The 17,045-nt window shown below is 29.7% G+C and overlaps 1 protein-coding gene across 3 annotated transcripts in view; it reads right to left on the bottom strand.

The window, feature by feature from the left end:
* Positions 1-15,760, bottom strand: part of LOC143233070 (rho guanine nucleotide exchange factor 11-like) — a 115,135-nt gene extending 99,375 nt beyond the window's left edge. The window contains exons 1-6 of one of the 3 annotated variants that reach the window (XM_076468952.1): positions 15,551-15,760; positions 13,800-13,955; positions 9,013-9,068; positions 8,282-8,383; positions 6,032-6,081; positions 4,692-4,749 (exon numbers count right to left, since the gene is read on the bottom strand). In XM_076468952.1, coding sequence (XP_076325067.1) covers positions 4,692-4,749; positions 6,032-6,081; positions 8,282-8,383; positions 9,013-9,034 — 232 coding nt within the window. In that variant the 5' untranslated portion in view covers positions 9,035-9,068; positions 13,800-13,955; positions 15,551-15,760. The remainder of the gene's footprint in view (positions 1-4,691; positions 4,750-6,031; positions 6,082-8,281; positions 8,384-9,012; positions 9,069-13,799; positions 13,956-15,550) is intronic. The other 2 variants (XM_076468951.1, XM_076468953.1) reach the window with 2 other exon arrangements.
* Positions 15,761-17,045: the final 1,285 nt, after the last annotated feature.

Raw genomic sequence — 17,045 nt, forward strand, 5'->3', positions numbered from 1 at the left:
GGGATAGATTGATAGATCTGCTTAAAGAGGAAATCAAAATCTTTTCACATCAAAAGCAAATTAAGATGCTTACTCTTGCACCACACAGCTGGAAAATCTCAAAAACTGCAGGAGAATTTCAATTGAGTGAACACAAAGTAAACCTTGAAAAAAAAAAAAAGGTCATTTTGGGTGATACAGAACCTAAGCAGAGCAGACCTTTGTCAAAGGATACTGAAGTGAAAATTACAGCATTCTAGGGCTTTTCCTTGGTGCCAAGGATTACAAGTCTGTAAAAGAAGAGGGAATCCACATCAGAAAAAAGAAAAGACTCATTCTAATGAATCTCATTGAACTATGAAAACTACAAAGAAGTGTTTCCTAATTACAAAGTTGGTTTGTCAAAATATTGCACCTCGAGGCCACTGGAATGCATTACAGTTGGATGCCAAGGAACACATTCAGTATGTGCATTATGATACACCAAAATGTAAAGCAGATGATACATGCTCTTCCAGTACCAACAGAAAATCATATTACCTACATGGACTTGATGGCAAAACTTGCATTATTCCACAAATGATAAGATGTGCATGTTACATAGATACACTAACTGTCCAAATGTTGAAGCTTTACATCAGTACTTGGAAAATATATTTAGGGAAAATGACATTTCATCTGATGACCGAATTCAGTACAAGCACTGGACCACAACAGATTATACAAATTTGCAAGACGTCAGAAACAGTTATCATGAATTTTCAGAATTACTAGTGGAAAAGCTCAATAAGTTAATTGGCCACCATTTCATAGCAAAACACCAGTCAGCTTTCCTGGCCCAGCTTAAACAGAAAATGTACCCAAAAGAGGCTGTTGTCATTTTGACTTCACAGAAAATTTTAGTTTTACAATACAGGATTCAGCACAAGGTTTTCATTGGGATAACACCCAAGCCACTCTTCATCCCTTTGATTTATTATAGAAACAACAATGGTAATACCAGTGATGTTAGTATGCGTGTCATCAGTGATCACTTCCAGCAAGAAGCTCTGACCTTCTTAAAAGGAATATGTCCTGGCATCAACAAAATGCACTAGTTCTCTGATGGTGATGCATTACAATATAAAACCTTCAAAAATTTCAGTAATCTTGTCTGTCACAAGGATGATTTTAGACATGAAGCAGAATGGCATTTCTTTGCAACAAGCCATGGAAAAAATGCATGAGAAGGCATAGGGGGGTGCTATTAAGTGTGAAGCAGTAAGGCAAGTCTTCAGGCTGTTACTACTGAACACAAACTAACTCCAAAGCAATTATATGGCTGGGGTTGCCATAATCTACCCAATGTGCAGTTGTTCTATAGATGTTCCAAAAGAGGATGTACTTATCGACAAATTTAAGCCAAAGATTTGAGAAAGCCAAACAGTCACTGCTACTTGAAGCCAGCATTGTTATGTATTAACTTCACATATAACACTGAAAGTTACAAGAATATCAAGAGATGACACTTCATACATTGCCCAGATCCTAAAAACACAAATGGAACCAGTAGCAGAATCTGAGAATTCAAATGTAATCAGTAAGAGACTGTGCAACCTAGGAAAGTTATGGAAACATCAGATGCTGATGGTGACATATTGGTAAATTTCATGTATCCTCATGGCGCAGCAAAATCATTCAAATGTCCAGCAAGACAAATTACTTCTTAGGAGCTTTACAAGAAGTTCTGTGTCTGACAGATCCTCCAACAACTAAAAATGAAAGACAGTACTATGTGTCAAAAAAAAAAAAGGATTAAAAATTCTTGAAGCATTACCATTGCTAATCTGTTATAAAAACATTGCTTCTTCAAAATATGTGGAATAGCAGTAACTCTCATGTAAATTTTGTACACTTCCAAAAACCTAAGACTGATCTTCACAAATTTATGAACTTCAACATCATGTAAATGGACACTCATATCATTTACAATTGGTGAATCTTGAGTTTCCATGGTTTTTTGTTGATGTTATGACATACTGCACAGATTTGCAATAAAATACAAGGTCAGGTTTTTGCTTCAGAGTGGCAATCTTTAAAAAACCATATCTAAAAAACTATTCAAAGTACAGCTTTAGGATTTTGCATGATGAACAAATCAAAATGAAGTTTATGCTTGAATTTTAACAAAATCTATGACATGAACTGGGAAAAAAAGTTTTTCAGAATAAGTTGGCATGGAATGACCCATATGCATTTTAAAACAAACTAATAAGTTATTAACTAAAATATAACATTATGATGAAAATATAATTTAAACTGTACCACTAACTACAATATATTTAGGTAAGAAACAGCCAACCACAGTATCATCAATTTTAAAATAACCATTGTTAGATTATACTGTAACATAAATCATTTGTAATGTAAAATATGCAACATCTATATTGCAGACTATTAACCTAAAAAAAATCTGTTGAAAGTGGTCATGGCACTTGTCAGAAATTGCAACAATTTATTACATGTTCCAACTGTATTCATTAAGAAAACTTTGAAAGAGCCAAATGGTTATCTAAACATTTCATTGTATAAACATACATCTACATTGTATTATTCAAGATTTAAGTGCATCATCCCAGTATTTTCACAGCTCATTGGTCATGTGAAGATACATCTTAAGTTTGAAATATTATTTTAAAAGGTCTATTTTAGAATCAAAGACTTAAAACTTGGCTAAAATGAAACTTTAAATCATAAAACTTGTTATTAAATTCATTCACATACACTGATATTAAAGGTGTTTACATTTTGAATTTAACAGTTACTTGCACAGTAAAACATTTACAAGGGGTTCCGATACATGTACATGGACGGTTGAGAGGTAAATGACATGGTTAGAAACATAAAACAAGTCTAAATACTACCAATTTTAAATCTGGTGGAAACAGTAGTTCAAGTGAGAAACAAACTACTAAAAACTGCAACATGGTAATTATCAAATTAGGCACAAATTACTTATCTACAAACCTTCGAAGCCAAAACTTTGGCTAGAATTACCCAACATTTAATTTTAAAAAATGTGAGAAAATTTTATTTTTGTCCACTAAATTGACAAGTAACCGGTATCAGTTAACAATGATGATTACATTACAAAATCACACACAATCTACAAGAACAAATAGGCATTTCAATGTTGTTGTCGTTTACCCCTTTGCAGTTCGATATCACAAATAAACTAATGGCATAAGGTTTTGAAAAATTATTCCCTCAAAAGTACCTCCAAAGTAAAATTATAATAGAAATGTTGAGACATTAAAATTTTAATCTTTAGATGCAGGTTTCATAAGCATGTTTGATGAAGAAATGAAATAAAAACAAACACTTATTTTTCAATTTTTACTCCCTGTTGTAATTATTATCATTCAAGAAAGTAGAAACTGTTAAGTTCCAACCTGATCAAATAAAGCTTGTTAGTGAACAAGGCTAAGCTACCAACCTATGTACTTGTCTGAGGGTTACTTTTAGTTCAAAGTTTGCAAACAGTGAACTTATGTTGGTGATATGAAAAATTGTAAAATTCACATATATGCACTTTTTATTTTCAATTTAAGTTCATGAAATGCAGGGAAAAAGAAATTTTCTAAATATCGGATATTTTAATTTTTCTTCCAATATATTTATCACACAGTTCTCTTCCTTCACTGTGTTTATCAAGTTGTAAAATTAAGTTTTGAAGCAACTTGGTACAAACTAGAGCTTTGCCTTGTAAGTTGGTAATCTTCTATTATTTGTATGCCACAAAAATAGATTATCTTAAAGTCCCATACCCCTCATTTTTAATTCTTTAAGTGAAATAATTGCCTTGGCAGTTAATTTTCCACTTACAAGAGCTTACAAGTTTAGTTACCCAAAACTATTTCAAAAACTAAAATAATATCATCCTCCCTTCTTTGGGAAAGGTAAAAACCTTGATGTTTGTTTTGGGTTATTTTTAAACATGTATACATAAATTAGTAAAAGGAGGACACAAGTTTATATATAAATTACAGTGAGGTAACTATGTATTTATAGCAGGTTTAGTGCTTCAGATTATTTTTTCATTGCATCAATTCTGTCAGTAAATTAGTCTAGCACAAGACATCAGAATGCCAAATATAGTAAGTGTAATAAAAAAAACTGAGACTAATGGTTACATGGGTTATGTGCAACAGAATTAATAAACTGCCACGATATTTAGTGTGCATTTTCTTTTTGCACTAGAAATCAAATTGTGATCACATAAAGAAGTCGAATTTATAGTTTAAGAGGTCCTGTAGTTATTATGTAGTGTTGAAGCGAGCTTTTATCAGAATACTGCAACATCCCATTTACATTACTAACCATCAATGAGCAGTTAATAAAGCACTAAAAATATATTACTTTATTATTAAAATTTCCTTTCAAGAAAAATACAAAATATTTTACACATTTCAAAATCAATGTTTTAATAAGCAAATATCATTTCTCATGGTTAAAAAATTAGCATATTGACAGAAGTTTTCATAATCATATACACTGCATATTTCCAAAAATAATAAAACCTAATTGTAAATTTAAATGACTACAAATTAAATGCAATAAAATATACAAGAACTACAAAACCTTATTGTTTCTTTTTCAAATTGTTCCAATAGAAATAAATTTAAGGTTGGTAGTTCTATCAAAACTTAATAATAGTGACTAAATATACTTACATCTTATAAGTTCTACAACTTCACTATGGTTAGCCTGGGTAACCAAAGTTCCATTGACCTACAGTTGATCAAAAAATGAATATACAATTTATGACGATAATTTACATCAGATATGTTGTTGTGCATTTTATAACGTATTAAATCTACAATTGAATTAAGTCTAAAAAACACAACAATGGAAATCTAAAGTTTGTAAATAATCTTTGCTAAAAGAAAGTAGTAATAAATAAGTGTACACGTATATAATGTGTATACAATTTAATTTTCCCGTTTCAAATAAAACGTCACCTCAATATGTGTAGCATTTGTTTCATTGAATTCATGAAAATGATAAACTGCTTGTCATTCACCAAGTAGAACTACTGAACAAAGAGATAAAATATTCCAGAAATCTATCCCTACTGGACAACTATTTCACGTAAATAGTTCCAATATCCAACTATTTATTTGTAGTTGTTTCAAGTTTCAACCATGCCCCAAAACTTTCATGGTAAAGACAGCTAAGGAACTAGCCATAAAAATAGTACTAAGGGGGAAAATTGCAATAACTGTCAGTCATAAAAATTGGAAAATTAATCAAGTAGTTTGTTATTCCTGTAGTGCATACTCTGAAACACTGAAAGCTTCATAGTGATCAGATGTCAGATACACGACATTTGACAGTATAATTTGTTGAATCGTGAAAATTATAAAACTGTATATGGAATTTAGTTAACAACAAACTTGTGATAACTTATAAATCCCATACACACACAATTCGCCTTTCATATTTTAATATTTCATAGTAGTTTCATGATGAGAATGAATTATACAACAAAGAATGGTATAACATTCAGGTGTCTTTATCTTTATATACTAGTTTCTGAATAACTTTCAGCATCAAACTACTTAATTAACATATTAAATGATGACTGATTTGGAAGGTTTCTTACACAGCTCTATTTTAACCATCTGAAATGTCAGATTACAATTTATTATACCATACAAGAACATTAAACAAATGTTTCTTAACCATATGTGGCCCATTCACAAGTTTGATGTACTTACTGTGTATTTTGCTTTGATTAATTTGATAACTAAAAAGACCTATTTTAAATCTGGTGCAACATATACTGGGGAGTCTCCATATTGGAATAGACACGAATGAAATGTTCTTTAAATACCAAATTATAAATTTGTTAAAATCTTAAAAGTTCATTTTAGAAAATATAATCTGTAGATGAGAAACACTGCAAAATAAAATTAATATTATCTACAGTGAAATCATAATATATTACATTTTTCCTAATTCATCCATTTTATAGCCAGAACAGTAGGAGCAAAGGAAAATAAAAACATACTTTTATTATTCGGTCTCCTTCCTGCACCCCAACTCTTGCAGCTGCACCATCTGAAAACATGAAAAACATCTTTAATATACCTTTCACACAATTAACACAGGCAAACATTTAAAATGGCAAGCCTCAAAACCTTTTTTTAATGTAAGTTTAGTAAACAACTACAGCATTTGTTAAAATACACTATGTGTAATAATGTTCAGAAAACAAAAATACTTTTTAAACTTCTCTACACTATTTTTTTTTTAACTGGAATTACAAAATTTAAGGGAATGTTTGAACTTTGATGAATGCAGCTATCACCCTTAAAAATTATACAAAGACTGTTGTGGATTATTAAAACAGATACAAACAGGGTAGAAAACTCACAACAACAACAACAAAAAAGGTAAATTATAAGTTATTTCAATGTTCGCAGCATGATGGGATACCATTCCTATGACAATTTTAAACTTTGATGAAGGAAAAGGCTACGAGACCACAAAGGGTAATCAAACAAAAGAAATTTTGAAGTAAGCATACAACAGATATATAGTAGCACATGGAATCAGCAGAAATAAAATGTAATTGTTAAATTAAGATATCATACAAGTTGAATGTTTAAATACATCAAGGTTTTTAAATAATAATAGGCAATTAAGGTGCTGTACATTGCTTTGAGGCAAAAATGTCATGCTTCTAAAGATGGAAAGATAATACTGCAAATAAAATACATATATTAAATGGTCAAACAATGGGTACGCACACACTTATCTTATTCTTATCTATAATCCTAATAATAATATAGTTCATAAATTATTACATCATTAACTCTAATAATTCTGTGTATCCAATGGCTTTACACACACATACAAAATTAGGTCTTCTATATTTCGAGTAGGTTTCTCCTGTTGTCTCCTCGATATATACATCACATCCCACACTGTCACTTTAAATAAATTCTAAGAAATTGTTTCAAAGTTTTCCACAAAATATAAAACCTTTACCAACTATTTTAACTGAAATAATTTTAATTTTTAAAAATAACTTCAGCTTCAATTTTTAGTTTCTAGACCATTCTAATTATTATTGCAATAGCCAAAAATGGTTAAACTTCCTGCTGCCTAGATACAAATCTGTTAACTTTGCAGAATTCTTTTTTTTTTTACTAACTTGTAACTAAAACAGTTTCAAACCAGTAAACTTGTAAAATTGGCAAAGTCAAAAACTGCAAAATCCAACTTTAACACTAAATTTCTTGAGTCACTAAAATTATAACACTGTTTGAAACCTGTGATAAATTTGTTTCTCATAACCTACTTGCTATGCATTCCTTTCATTTCTTGTGTAGATACACTAGATTGCAGATTTGTAAAATTTCTTAATATGAACAATTTACTGCCAGGGTATGCAGGGCTTCTGTCTTCTACATTACTAGTAATTTTCGATTATTTGTATTCCACAGAAAGACAAAATTAACTTAATAACTTCCCTCTTTATTCATTTATTTTATTAAGGTAACAGTTCTGACAACTGAATTACTGTATACAACTCATAATTTGAGATAACAGGTTTATTACTTTGGACAAGCCTTTGGGTAAAGTTAAAAATCATGACAATGTCATCAACATGTATTAGTAAAAGCAAAAAATAGGCAAGTATAAGATGGGGAAAGATAAATATTATATTAGTTTTAATGCTTTAGATAATATGTTACTGAACCATTTCTTGTAACAGTGTCCTGGTGCATAACATCACTAGGCCTACTATAGTATGTGCAAGAAAACTTCCTTCAGTAAAAGGCTACATTGTTCATGTGCAAGAGTAATAAATAATTATGTACTGGTTCTTATTGCTTAAATAATCAGTTGATCAAAAACCTAATTACACTTTCAAAAGTCCCATAATTATTAAGCCATGTTTTTCAAGTGTCTGCATTTCAAATATGCTGCCTTTTAAGAGAAATTAATCTTTATTAATACAAGGTGAAAAGTGGTACTCAATACTTGACTTTAAAAAACAAAACAAAAAAAACATTTAACAGCTAGCAAAATACTTTCAAAAATGCATGGATTTACATACGATATAAACAAACAATTAGAAGTAATTGTCGAGTACCCGAGGTTCTCTTTGACAGTATGTTTGACAATTCAATGATTTTAATAAACACACTGTACCGTCTTGACTGCAAATTACAAATAGTCCAAAAACCTACTTTATGACTGGAGGTTATTAAAAATAATTTGCATATGGGCAACAACATACTCTTCTCACCTTCTTTCAGTGACTGAACAAATACAGGATTATGACCCGATACTGTCAAACCATAGCCCTTTTCATCCTTCTGTACAATAACAGTCCTTTGAACCAAGTGTTCTAACAAAACAAAAATTAATTATTCCACAGAGGAAATTCATTGTTTTCATAACACTTCTTTGTAAGAAACTAAAAAGATTCTAAATGTGGATGTTCAGGAAAGGCAGAATCTTACAAACACACACACATTGTACTCCATGAAAAGCATGACAGTTTATATAAATTCAATACAAGGTGCAACAATATCTATGGTAAACATTACAGGACAATTTTACAAAGCATCTGTACCATTTTCTTCTGAAGGTGAAAAACATTTCCAAACCACTAAACACACCAATTGTTGTAATGACAACATTTTTAGCTTTTCAAATTAACAATATACAAAAACTTAAGTGCTCACTGAACAAAAAGCATATCACAAGCTATATGTAATATACCTGGGAAATTAAATCAGATAATCAAGATAACCACCTATCTATGATCATCAGTTAACACTAATTACTGTCATGTCTAATAATCAAACCACTGTAAATTTCAATGAAACCAATATTCAAAAAATAATAAACTAACTTTTTTGAATAAGAGTTTCCTACTATTGTCCAATAGGGGTCAAAACTAATCAAATCTCACTAACTTTAAACTTGATCATACTACCATTTAAACTTCATATTATATACATACACTCTTACCTGAGTTATCGAAATTTTCCATTGAATGTAATATATCATTCCGTGCAATTCCAAGTCTGAAAACAAAAAGCCATTAACGGCTCTGTTAGAAATACATAATATTAAAATCTAATTACAACATTTAAAAAAAACTCGTACTGTAAGAGCATAAAACATGCAGTAACAACTCACTATTTAAACATTAAATTAGACCATCTCATGTTTAAAAAGTAATATAATATGGTAATTTTCAGTTTTGTTTGAAAAAACAGAAGTACTTGTTTTTTAACATCATCACAAATGCCTACCTTAAACATATTTTACATAACTGTACATTGATTTGATAAACCTACATCATAAATCAACTTCAAAATGCTAAAATTTATAGGAAATTAAAATGTTCACTTTTTCTTTGCAGTCACTTACTACACATTGTTAATTCAAATATTTACTATTTTTAAGACTTGTAGTTTGTACCCAACCTTCCTTCTTCCTGGACTTAGTGTCAACTAAACCAATGGAGATGCCTTTATTGTTTTGGTTTTTTTATTTGTTGTTTTTGGGGTTTTTTAGCTATCAACAGTATATTTCTCCTCCATTTTATTTTTTTCATATTTGTTAATAAGGTGTTACTTAACAAAAATCAAAAATTAACTGATAAGAGAGTAAGCAATGTAAAACAGGAAATATTTATTATCCTTTAAACACATCTAACAAACTTTTTTCATCTGAATTTCAATATACTTTGATGTAGTTACTGATGAAATTCCCATTCACTTAAACATTTTTTTTTTTTTATGTTCATTTATCAAGTGTCATTTTTCTTAACTCTCCAAAGATAAACTTCATGAATAGTTTCATATTAAATTTAATAAATATGGAGGGTTTTCTTTGATTGCAACAAAATATATAGTATTCAACATTTTTTAAAGAAACAGATTAAAATTTTTCAGTCATTGCATTAGTAGCCTAATCCATTAGTGTGTCCAGGTTTTTCAGGATTTTATTATGGGTTATTGCAACAAATTTCTCAAACAGTGAGAGACTGAAGAAAAACTGAAGAATGTGTCAAATTATATATTTATTTATGTAATAAACTTGCTTTTAAACTGCCCAAGTGCACTCCAGGCAAGATTCATGACCAATCTGCTACACCAGCAGATGTGCTTTTATCTTTTAAAACAACTGTTGCTACAGACAGTAATAACATACAACAAAATTATGTTTAAAATCTATTCTTACCATGGCCTCACACTATTTTCTGGGGTTAGTGGTCAAATACAATAGAGCTATTAGGGCTTGTACTTCAAGTCCTTAAATCAGGCAACTCCCATTTTGAGAGTTAAAATAAATGAATACCTAATCCCTAACTTTGACTTAACACAATATACTGCATAAATTACAAACAAAATGTATTTTATGTTTTCAATAGCATTTATTTACCCAACAGGATAAATTAGAAGAAACTGAGTGTCAGAGTTCTATGTAAATTTAGTGGCTGACAATTCTTCTACAGTAAGTATCTGCAATTTGCTGGCAATAAATCTAAGATATACAAAGATAGCACACACTCCACTTATTTTAAAAATAATATATTCAAAACAAGTCAAACTATGTATAAAATTTCATTACACTATGGATATCACAGTTGTATATCAAACTCTAAATAATTATCTTTTTCTTGACAAAAGTCCACTTAAGCTGATTCAATCACTTCAGAATCTAACTGACAAAACAAAACTATTTTTCTCCACTCTTATCACAATATTATCAGTGAATAATACATTTACACTATCTCATGGGTTACCCCAGTTGTATCCTAAACTTCCAATAATTGTTTCCTTTTCGTCAAAGTTCATACAGGTGGGTTCAATTACTTTTTAACACTCTTTGACAAATCAACTTTTCTTTATCAAACTGTAAAAATAACTAAGATATCACCTGTTAATGGTAATCATTCACATGCCAGCTAACTTAACATTTTTTTCCACAAACTAAATTTCCTGAGTGAACTGCAATTTGACTTTCTCTATTTTAACTTTACTTCTGCTAATTTGGACACCTTTGATTATATGTTGATCACCATGTCTTGGAACTTTCTATAGGGTTTACAGACAGCACTGATTCAACAATACTACTTTATGCAAAAAAAAAAAAAAACAACAACAACAAAGATTCCAGTAACAGAGTTCAATACTATTTGTAAAACCTAGATAATGTATTCTAAAGACAGTTGAGTTGAAAATAGGTACTACAACTTTAATTAAAATAAAGTACAGAATAACAGTTTGATCTTTTTAGGTCATCTTCATGTTGACCTATTTCAAATGCAATAATACCAAAAGATATATATAATTCTCAAAGAAAAATTTCTATAGTTTTCAGAGACACTACTAAACATCTAACTACTTTCATTCTAAAAGAACTGCTTAAAAGCTATACAAACAAATACCAACTCTAATATTTTCTTAAGATTAGAAACTTACCACAATGCATTTGAACAATGTTACAAAAGCTTCAAATAGCAATCTCTACATGCAACCATAAACCACTACTGAAGCCACTTTATATATTCTACTACATTGTAGAATGATCAATGATTGCCCTCAAATATATCAAAACTTCTTTTTTAACTGTTTCCAAGGGTGTTTCATTAGTACACGGCCAAATCACTTGATGTGATATCACAAAATGATAACCAAGTTATGTATAAAAAAGAAATGCTTTAAAATCAAAAGATAATATATTCAAGTGTTGATAGTTACTAAGTAAATTTAAAGTTCTTATTTGGAAAGAGCAGAAAAATCATTTAACAAAGAAAATAGTAAACCCTGTGCTTTGTTCAAAAGGAAAGACTTCTCACATGTGCAGAAAAGAAATATGAAAAAGAAGACATTTTATTTGTGTATTACACTAAATAATTGTTACATATAAATTCCAAATATTATTTAAAGTTAAAAACTGTTGAGAAAGAGTTAGAATTTAAACATATAAAAGTTAGTTAAAAATTTGTAGCTCAAAGGACACTGACAGTAACAACAACAAAAAATTAACATAGGAAAAAGACAGCAACAAACATGCAAAGGAACATGAAACCCTGAAGGTTATCAGGACCTAAGCAACAAGACATCTATTCTCATCATTCTACCTTCCACTAAGTACTTAACAATAATTGACTTAAATGTTTGAAAATCTGACAAGTAAAGAATGATCCGTCTATTCACAGTAGGTCATATTCTTATAACTGTACAATAACCTAGAGAAAAATGGTTAGCTAAATTAGTATATGTCTTAACTTGTAAGCACTTAAATTATTAAAGCTTGAATAGGACAGAATGTTACTAGGGGTAGAAAAAATATATATATCGTAAACCTAGTAATGCCACCATGCTTCCTTACTATACTTAGAAAACAAGCAGTTCACATTACACAGAAATTAAGAATATTTAATTCAACTAAAGGTCCATAAACTCTGATGGTTTATGAAAAATATGTAGAACTTGACATTCAATATTTACTAAAGGTGTAAAGAGGTATGAAAACTTTTGCTTTATTTCCTATTTACATAATAAATTACAATGCTTTCTACTAGAAGAATGTCCCCATAAAAACAATTACCAGTATAGAACAATTTTTATTAATACTAATTCTATCATAATAAGGCACATTAGGTAAGACCTGGCTATACTGATATCTGTCTGCAATTATAGTCAATTATAGTCGTGCTGCTAATATTACACAAACTCCCATCCAAATAATCAACATTAATTATTATAATATTATATACTAATGCACTAAACCTTTTTCCCACCACTTGTTTATTGTTCAACTGTTAATCCAATCAGCAAACTGTATGTATTAACTTTGGAGGGGGGTAACATATGGGTGCACATTGCTTGCTAAAGTTTGTTACAAAACAACTGGGAAATTTATGAGAAGGCTCTTGGATCACACAATATTTTCACCAAAGGTTTTGAAGGATGTTAAGGTCTGGATATGTAAATTACATGCTTAAGTTCTTGAGCAGTGGGCAGGTTTAAGATCAAAATTTGGCTTATGTTCTTCCTCAAGGTAAGTGATAAAAATTCAGATAATTACAGGCCTGTCAGTTTTGTATCAGTTGTGAGAAATGTTTTGGAACATCTGATACAAGATACTATGCAAATTCATTTAACAAAGTTTTTTTGTTTTTTTTTAATTTTGAACAGTCAATACAGTTTAACTTTGGCCTAACTAATCTTTTGGCATCCTCTGAAGAAGTTACTACTTACACATTTGAGGTTAAGTGCACAAATTTGGTATGTTTAAAAATTCAAAAATCATCTGGTTTATAATCATTATACAGATGAAGAAATAGTTAACATGCTGTTTAAATTTACTTATGATAAAGATTTCTGTGATACTGGCTGTGATGAGGATGCTGCTGCTTCACAAAAGGATTTAGATGATTTTGTAGTTTGGTAAACAAATGGAAGATGTCTTTTTATTAAAATAAAATAGTGTATCTAGGTTATCATATCTTAAAACATGAGTATAATTTTGAAACAAATAATCTCACTGGTGTTACATAAAAATGATTTTAGTGTTTTGGTCAGTCAATCTCAATGCGACTTTTTTTTTTTATGTTAAGCCGAATAGGAATTTAGGTTACAGTTAGGGAAATACTTAAGTCTGAAAAGGTTGTAATTTCACATTGTAGAGGCCACTGCCTTAGGCCTCACTACGAGAAAGGTGTTCAGTTTATGGATATTTAACTTAAGGATACCAATTTGTTAGAAATGGTTCAAAGAAAACTTCATGGGCAGTACCTTGAAAAGATTTTCAGAAGAAAAAATTCAAATCTCAGAAATTGTTTTCCACTGAAGAAAGGAGTTAAAAGGAATCCGATTGAAGTTAAGACATTTAAAAGGAACTAATAGCAGTGATGCTTTATCTTCTTCATTTTAAATGCTGAAATGGTATAGCTGAGGGAAAGAAATATAAATATTGACAGAGTAGGGATCATTAACAGCTACAACAGATTAATATTTATGACAGAGTAGTTACCCTTTAGAATATGTTAAATTTAGAAGTAATGAACAGTAAATTTAAAAGGTTTGATAAATAGGTTCACATTTCTTAAACTTTTGATTTTTTTCATTTTAAAACAAACAGTTGTAAGACCTTTTACCAAAACTATCACTCATTGAAGCCAAACAAAACAGGAAATATCTGCAAAAAACGTCAATAATTTGAAGAAAAAAAACTGCTTTGAATTACTTGAAAGTAATTCATAATTTTGTGTATACAATGCATAATTAGTGTACTTATATATCCAGCTTATCTTAAACAGCCAAGATATTAAATAAACAATACCAACTCTCAAGAATGTGCAAGTAGTTTAAGAAACTTAAGTTATGAAAAAATCTTATTTTCATTGCATCTATTTTTGCATAACTGTAACTTCAAAGAGAACTGATGAAGAGTTTATACCTATTATAATTTAGATAAACTATACATAGTTCTTTTAAAATGTGAATTAACTCCGTACAATTGTATAAATGGGTACATGTGTGTATCAACATATACACACACAGAAGATGACACAAAAGTAGGTGTACATTTGAAAATTAATAATGTATACAAAGTAATTAAATAATGTGCAAATATAATAATAATAATAATAATATACAATAGATATGAAGGAGATGGAGAGAAGGATAATATTTCAAATTCTGAAAACCTTGACTCAAGATTATTCTAGGTAGAGATAAACTTTAGAAATGCTAAATACTTTACCTAAAAATGGTGTGTACAAACTATTAGTCTAGGATGAAATACTGCACATGAATACACAAATGAAAGATAACTTTAAATTTTTTCTTTTATTATTTTAAACATAACTTTATTGAAAGAGTCAAGTCTAATGTTAGTACCAATACTAGTATTACTAGCACATTACTGAAGTACACAAATACTAGTTATGTTAACATTACAAATAATACTATTTAACAGTATTTTGTTTTTGGATTACAGTTCTCACTTTTTTTTTTATAATATAGACTATCAATTATTACTATATATGTTTGTCATTTTACTTTAAATTTAAAATGCAAATCTACAAAACTTAACTAACTGACTGTACTAAAACATAGTTATAAAACAGTATGAAGCGCTATCTGACCATTAAAGCCTTGTTAATTGTATTTAACTTAGTTACCGAATTAACTTTAGTAATAATGAATTAAATGCTAATTCCACACCGACAGTGGTACTGTGTTTTTATTACAGTTAAAATTTAATTGTTAAATTGTTATCCGAAACATTCGTGCAACGGAATATTATTGTGTTGTTAAACATCAAATTCACAGCTTTACCTTTGGACCTACTTAATTTACGCCTAAAATTACTTCTACCATTAAGCATAGCTTCATCGTTAAAGAATACTGACAGCGTCTTGAAGTGCATTATCAAATTAATAAAACTTAACACAAAACTATATTAATTACAACTAAGTTAGCATGTTAAATGTTAATATTATCCATTGATTCAAATTCAATGTTTATTTTGATGTTTTTACCTGTCGTGTAGGCCACCACTTGAAAATGCAGCCATTCTTCTGCAACAATACCTTTCTTCTACATACCTGATAACAAAGACACGCACCACATAAGCTAAAACCAAATTTATATTCTATTATTGTTAATATTCCTAAATCGTATACTAATACTAAAACACTTCTCGCCCAAACCTTAATGAAAATGGCTGACGTGACTCGCAGAGGATAACGGGATAGCTGATGCCAGTTGAATATGAACGGCTGTGTTTTTAAATCTCAAACCAGGGCTCAATCTGACGTGAAAATGAAGGTAGAGCTACCCAAATAATACAAGGTCAAATGAGGACACCGACCTACGCGTTTAGTTTCAGTATTTAGATAACGTACTGGGAAAGAAACTAAATTATATTGTTTAATTAAAGCCATAGTTGCCAATAAAAAAATTATTTCTTCCAAGGCACCTTTTCACGAAGTTTTCAAACTACGTCTATGATTGTTTATATTGCACGTTCTCTGTTTCTTGTTGTCCTGACAACATATAGCGAGCAAAAGCAGGATGAAACGGTTATTTAACGTTTTGTACATTTTTTAACTATTATTGAAAAATAACTTTTAACTTGAGTTCCACAAAGAACAAATGCTTACGGTTACCAATTTTCACGAACAAATGGTTACGGTTACCAATTTTCACTTTAATTTTCGTTGGATTAAGTGAAAAATAGGAAATAACAACAAAAGCATATAACTTCCTTATCGTAAGAATGGGCACTCTTCATTAGAAAACGCAACTGTTCTGTGAACATTAATCATACTTATGTATTATTTAAAACTATTTATAGCAATATGTTTACTCATATATTACTTCTATCTTCGCAAATATGGCAGGGATTGTTATAAAACAAGGATTTTCATGTCACTATTATTTTGTTAATCAACAAATAGTTAAATATATTTCTTAATTATCAAGTCTTCGAATTTTCAATGACCTTACTGTATCACCATTGTTTATTCAAATTAGCACGAGTTTTTAACATTATCGTTATAAATCAAACACTTAGCACAATTTAATAAAAACTTAATCTGTAATACCACAAAGAGTATTAAGGTACAAAATATGTGTCCATGGTTATAAAATAACTGAAAGCAAATTTATCTTAAATATGCATTAACCATGAGGATATTTGTTCCATTTTATTAAAGTACAACATTGATTTATTTTGTTCTTTAGAATTTTAAGTTGTAATCTGACTGTTGTATATATTACAGTATTAAGATCATGTTAAACCTTGGAATTAGCAAAACATCTTGGGACAACGAGGAATTTAATGGTCAATTTCGGCTGTCCCATCCTCTAAACTGAACTAAAGCAATTAAATAATAATAAAAACTCAAAGTCTCCTCTTATGATTCGTATAGTTATCAACCCCTCTCTTAAACTCAATTAAATTTTCTGCCTCTACAACATACAAAGGCCAACTTGTTAGAAAAATAAGACTGCTCTTAGCTGAAGATGACT

Source organism: Tachypleus tridentatus, chromosome 12 (genome assembly GCF_004210375.1).
Source record: "Tachypleus tridentatus isolate NWPU-2018 chromosome 12, ASM421037v1, whole genome shotgun sequence".
Classification (NCBI taxonomy): domain Eukaryota; kingdom Metazoa; phylum Arthropoda; class Merostomata; order Xiphosura; family Limulidae; genus Tachypleus; species Tachypleus tridentatus.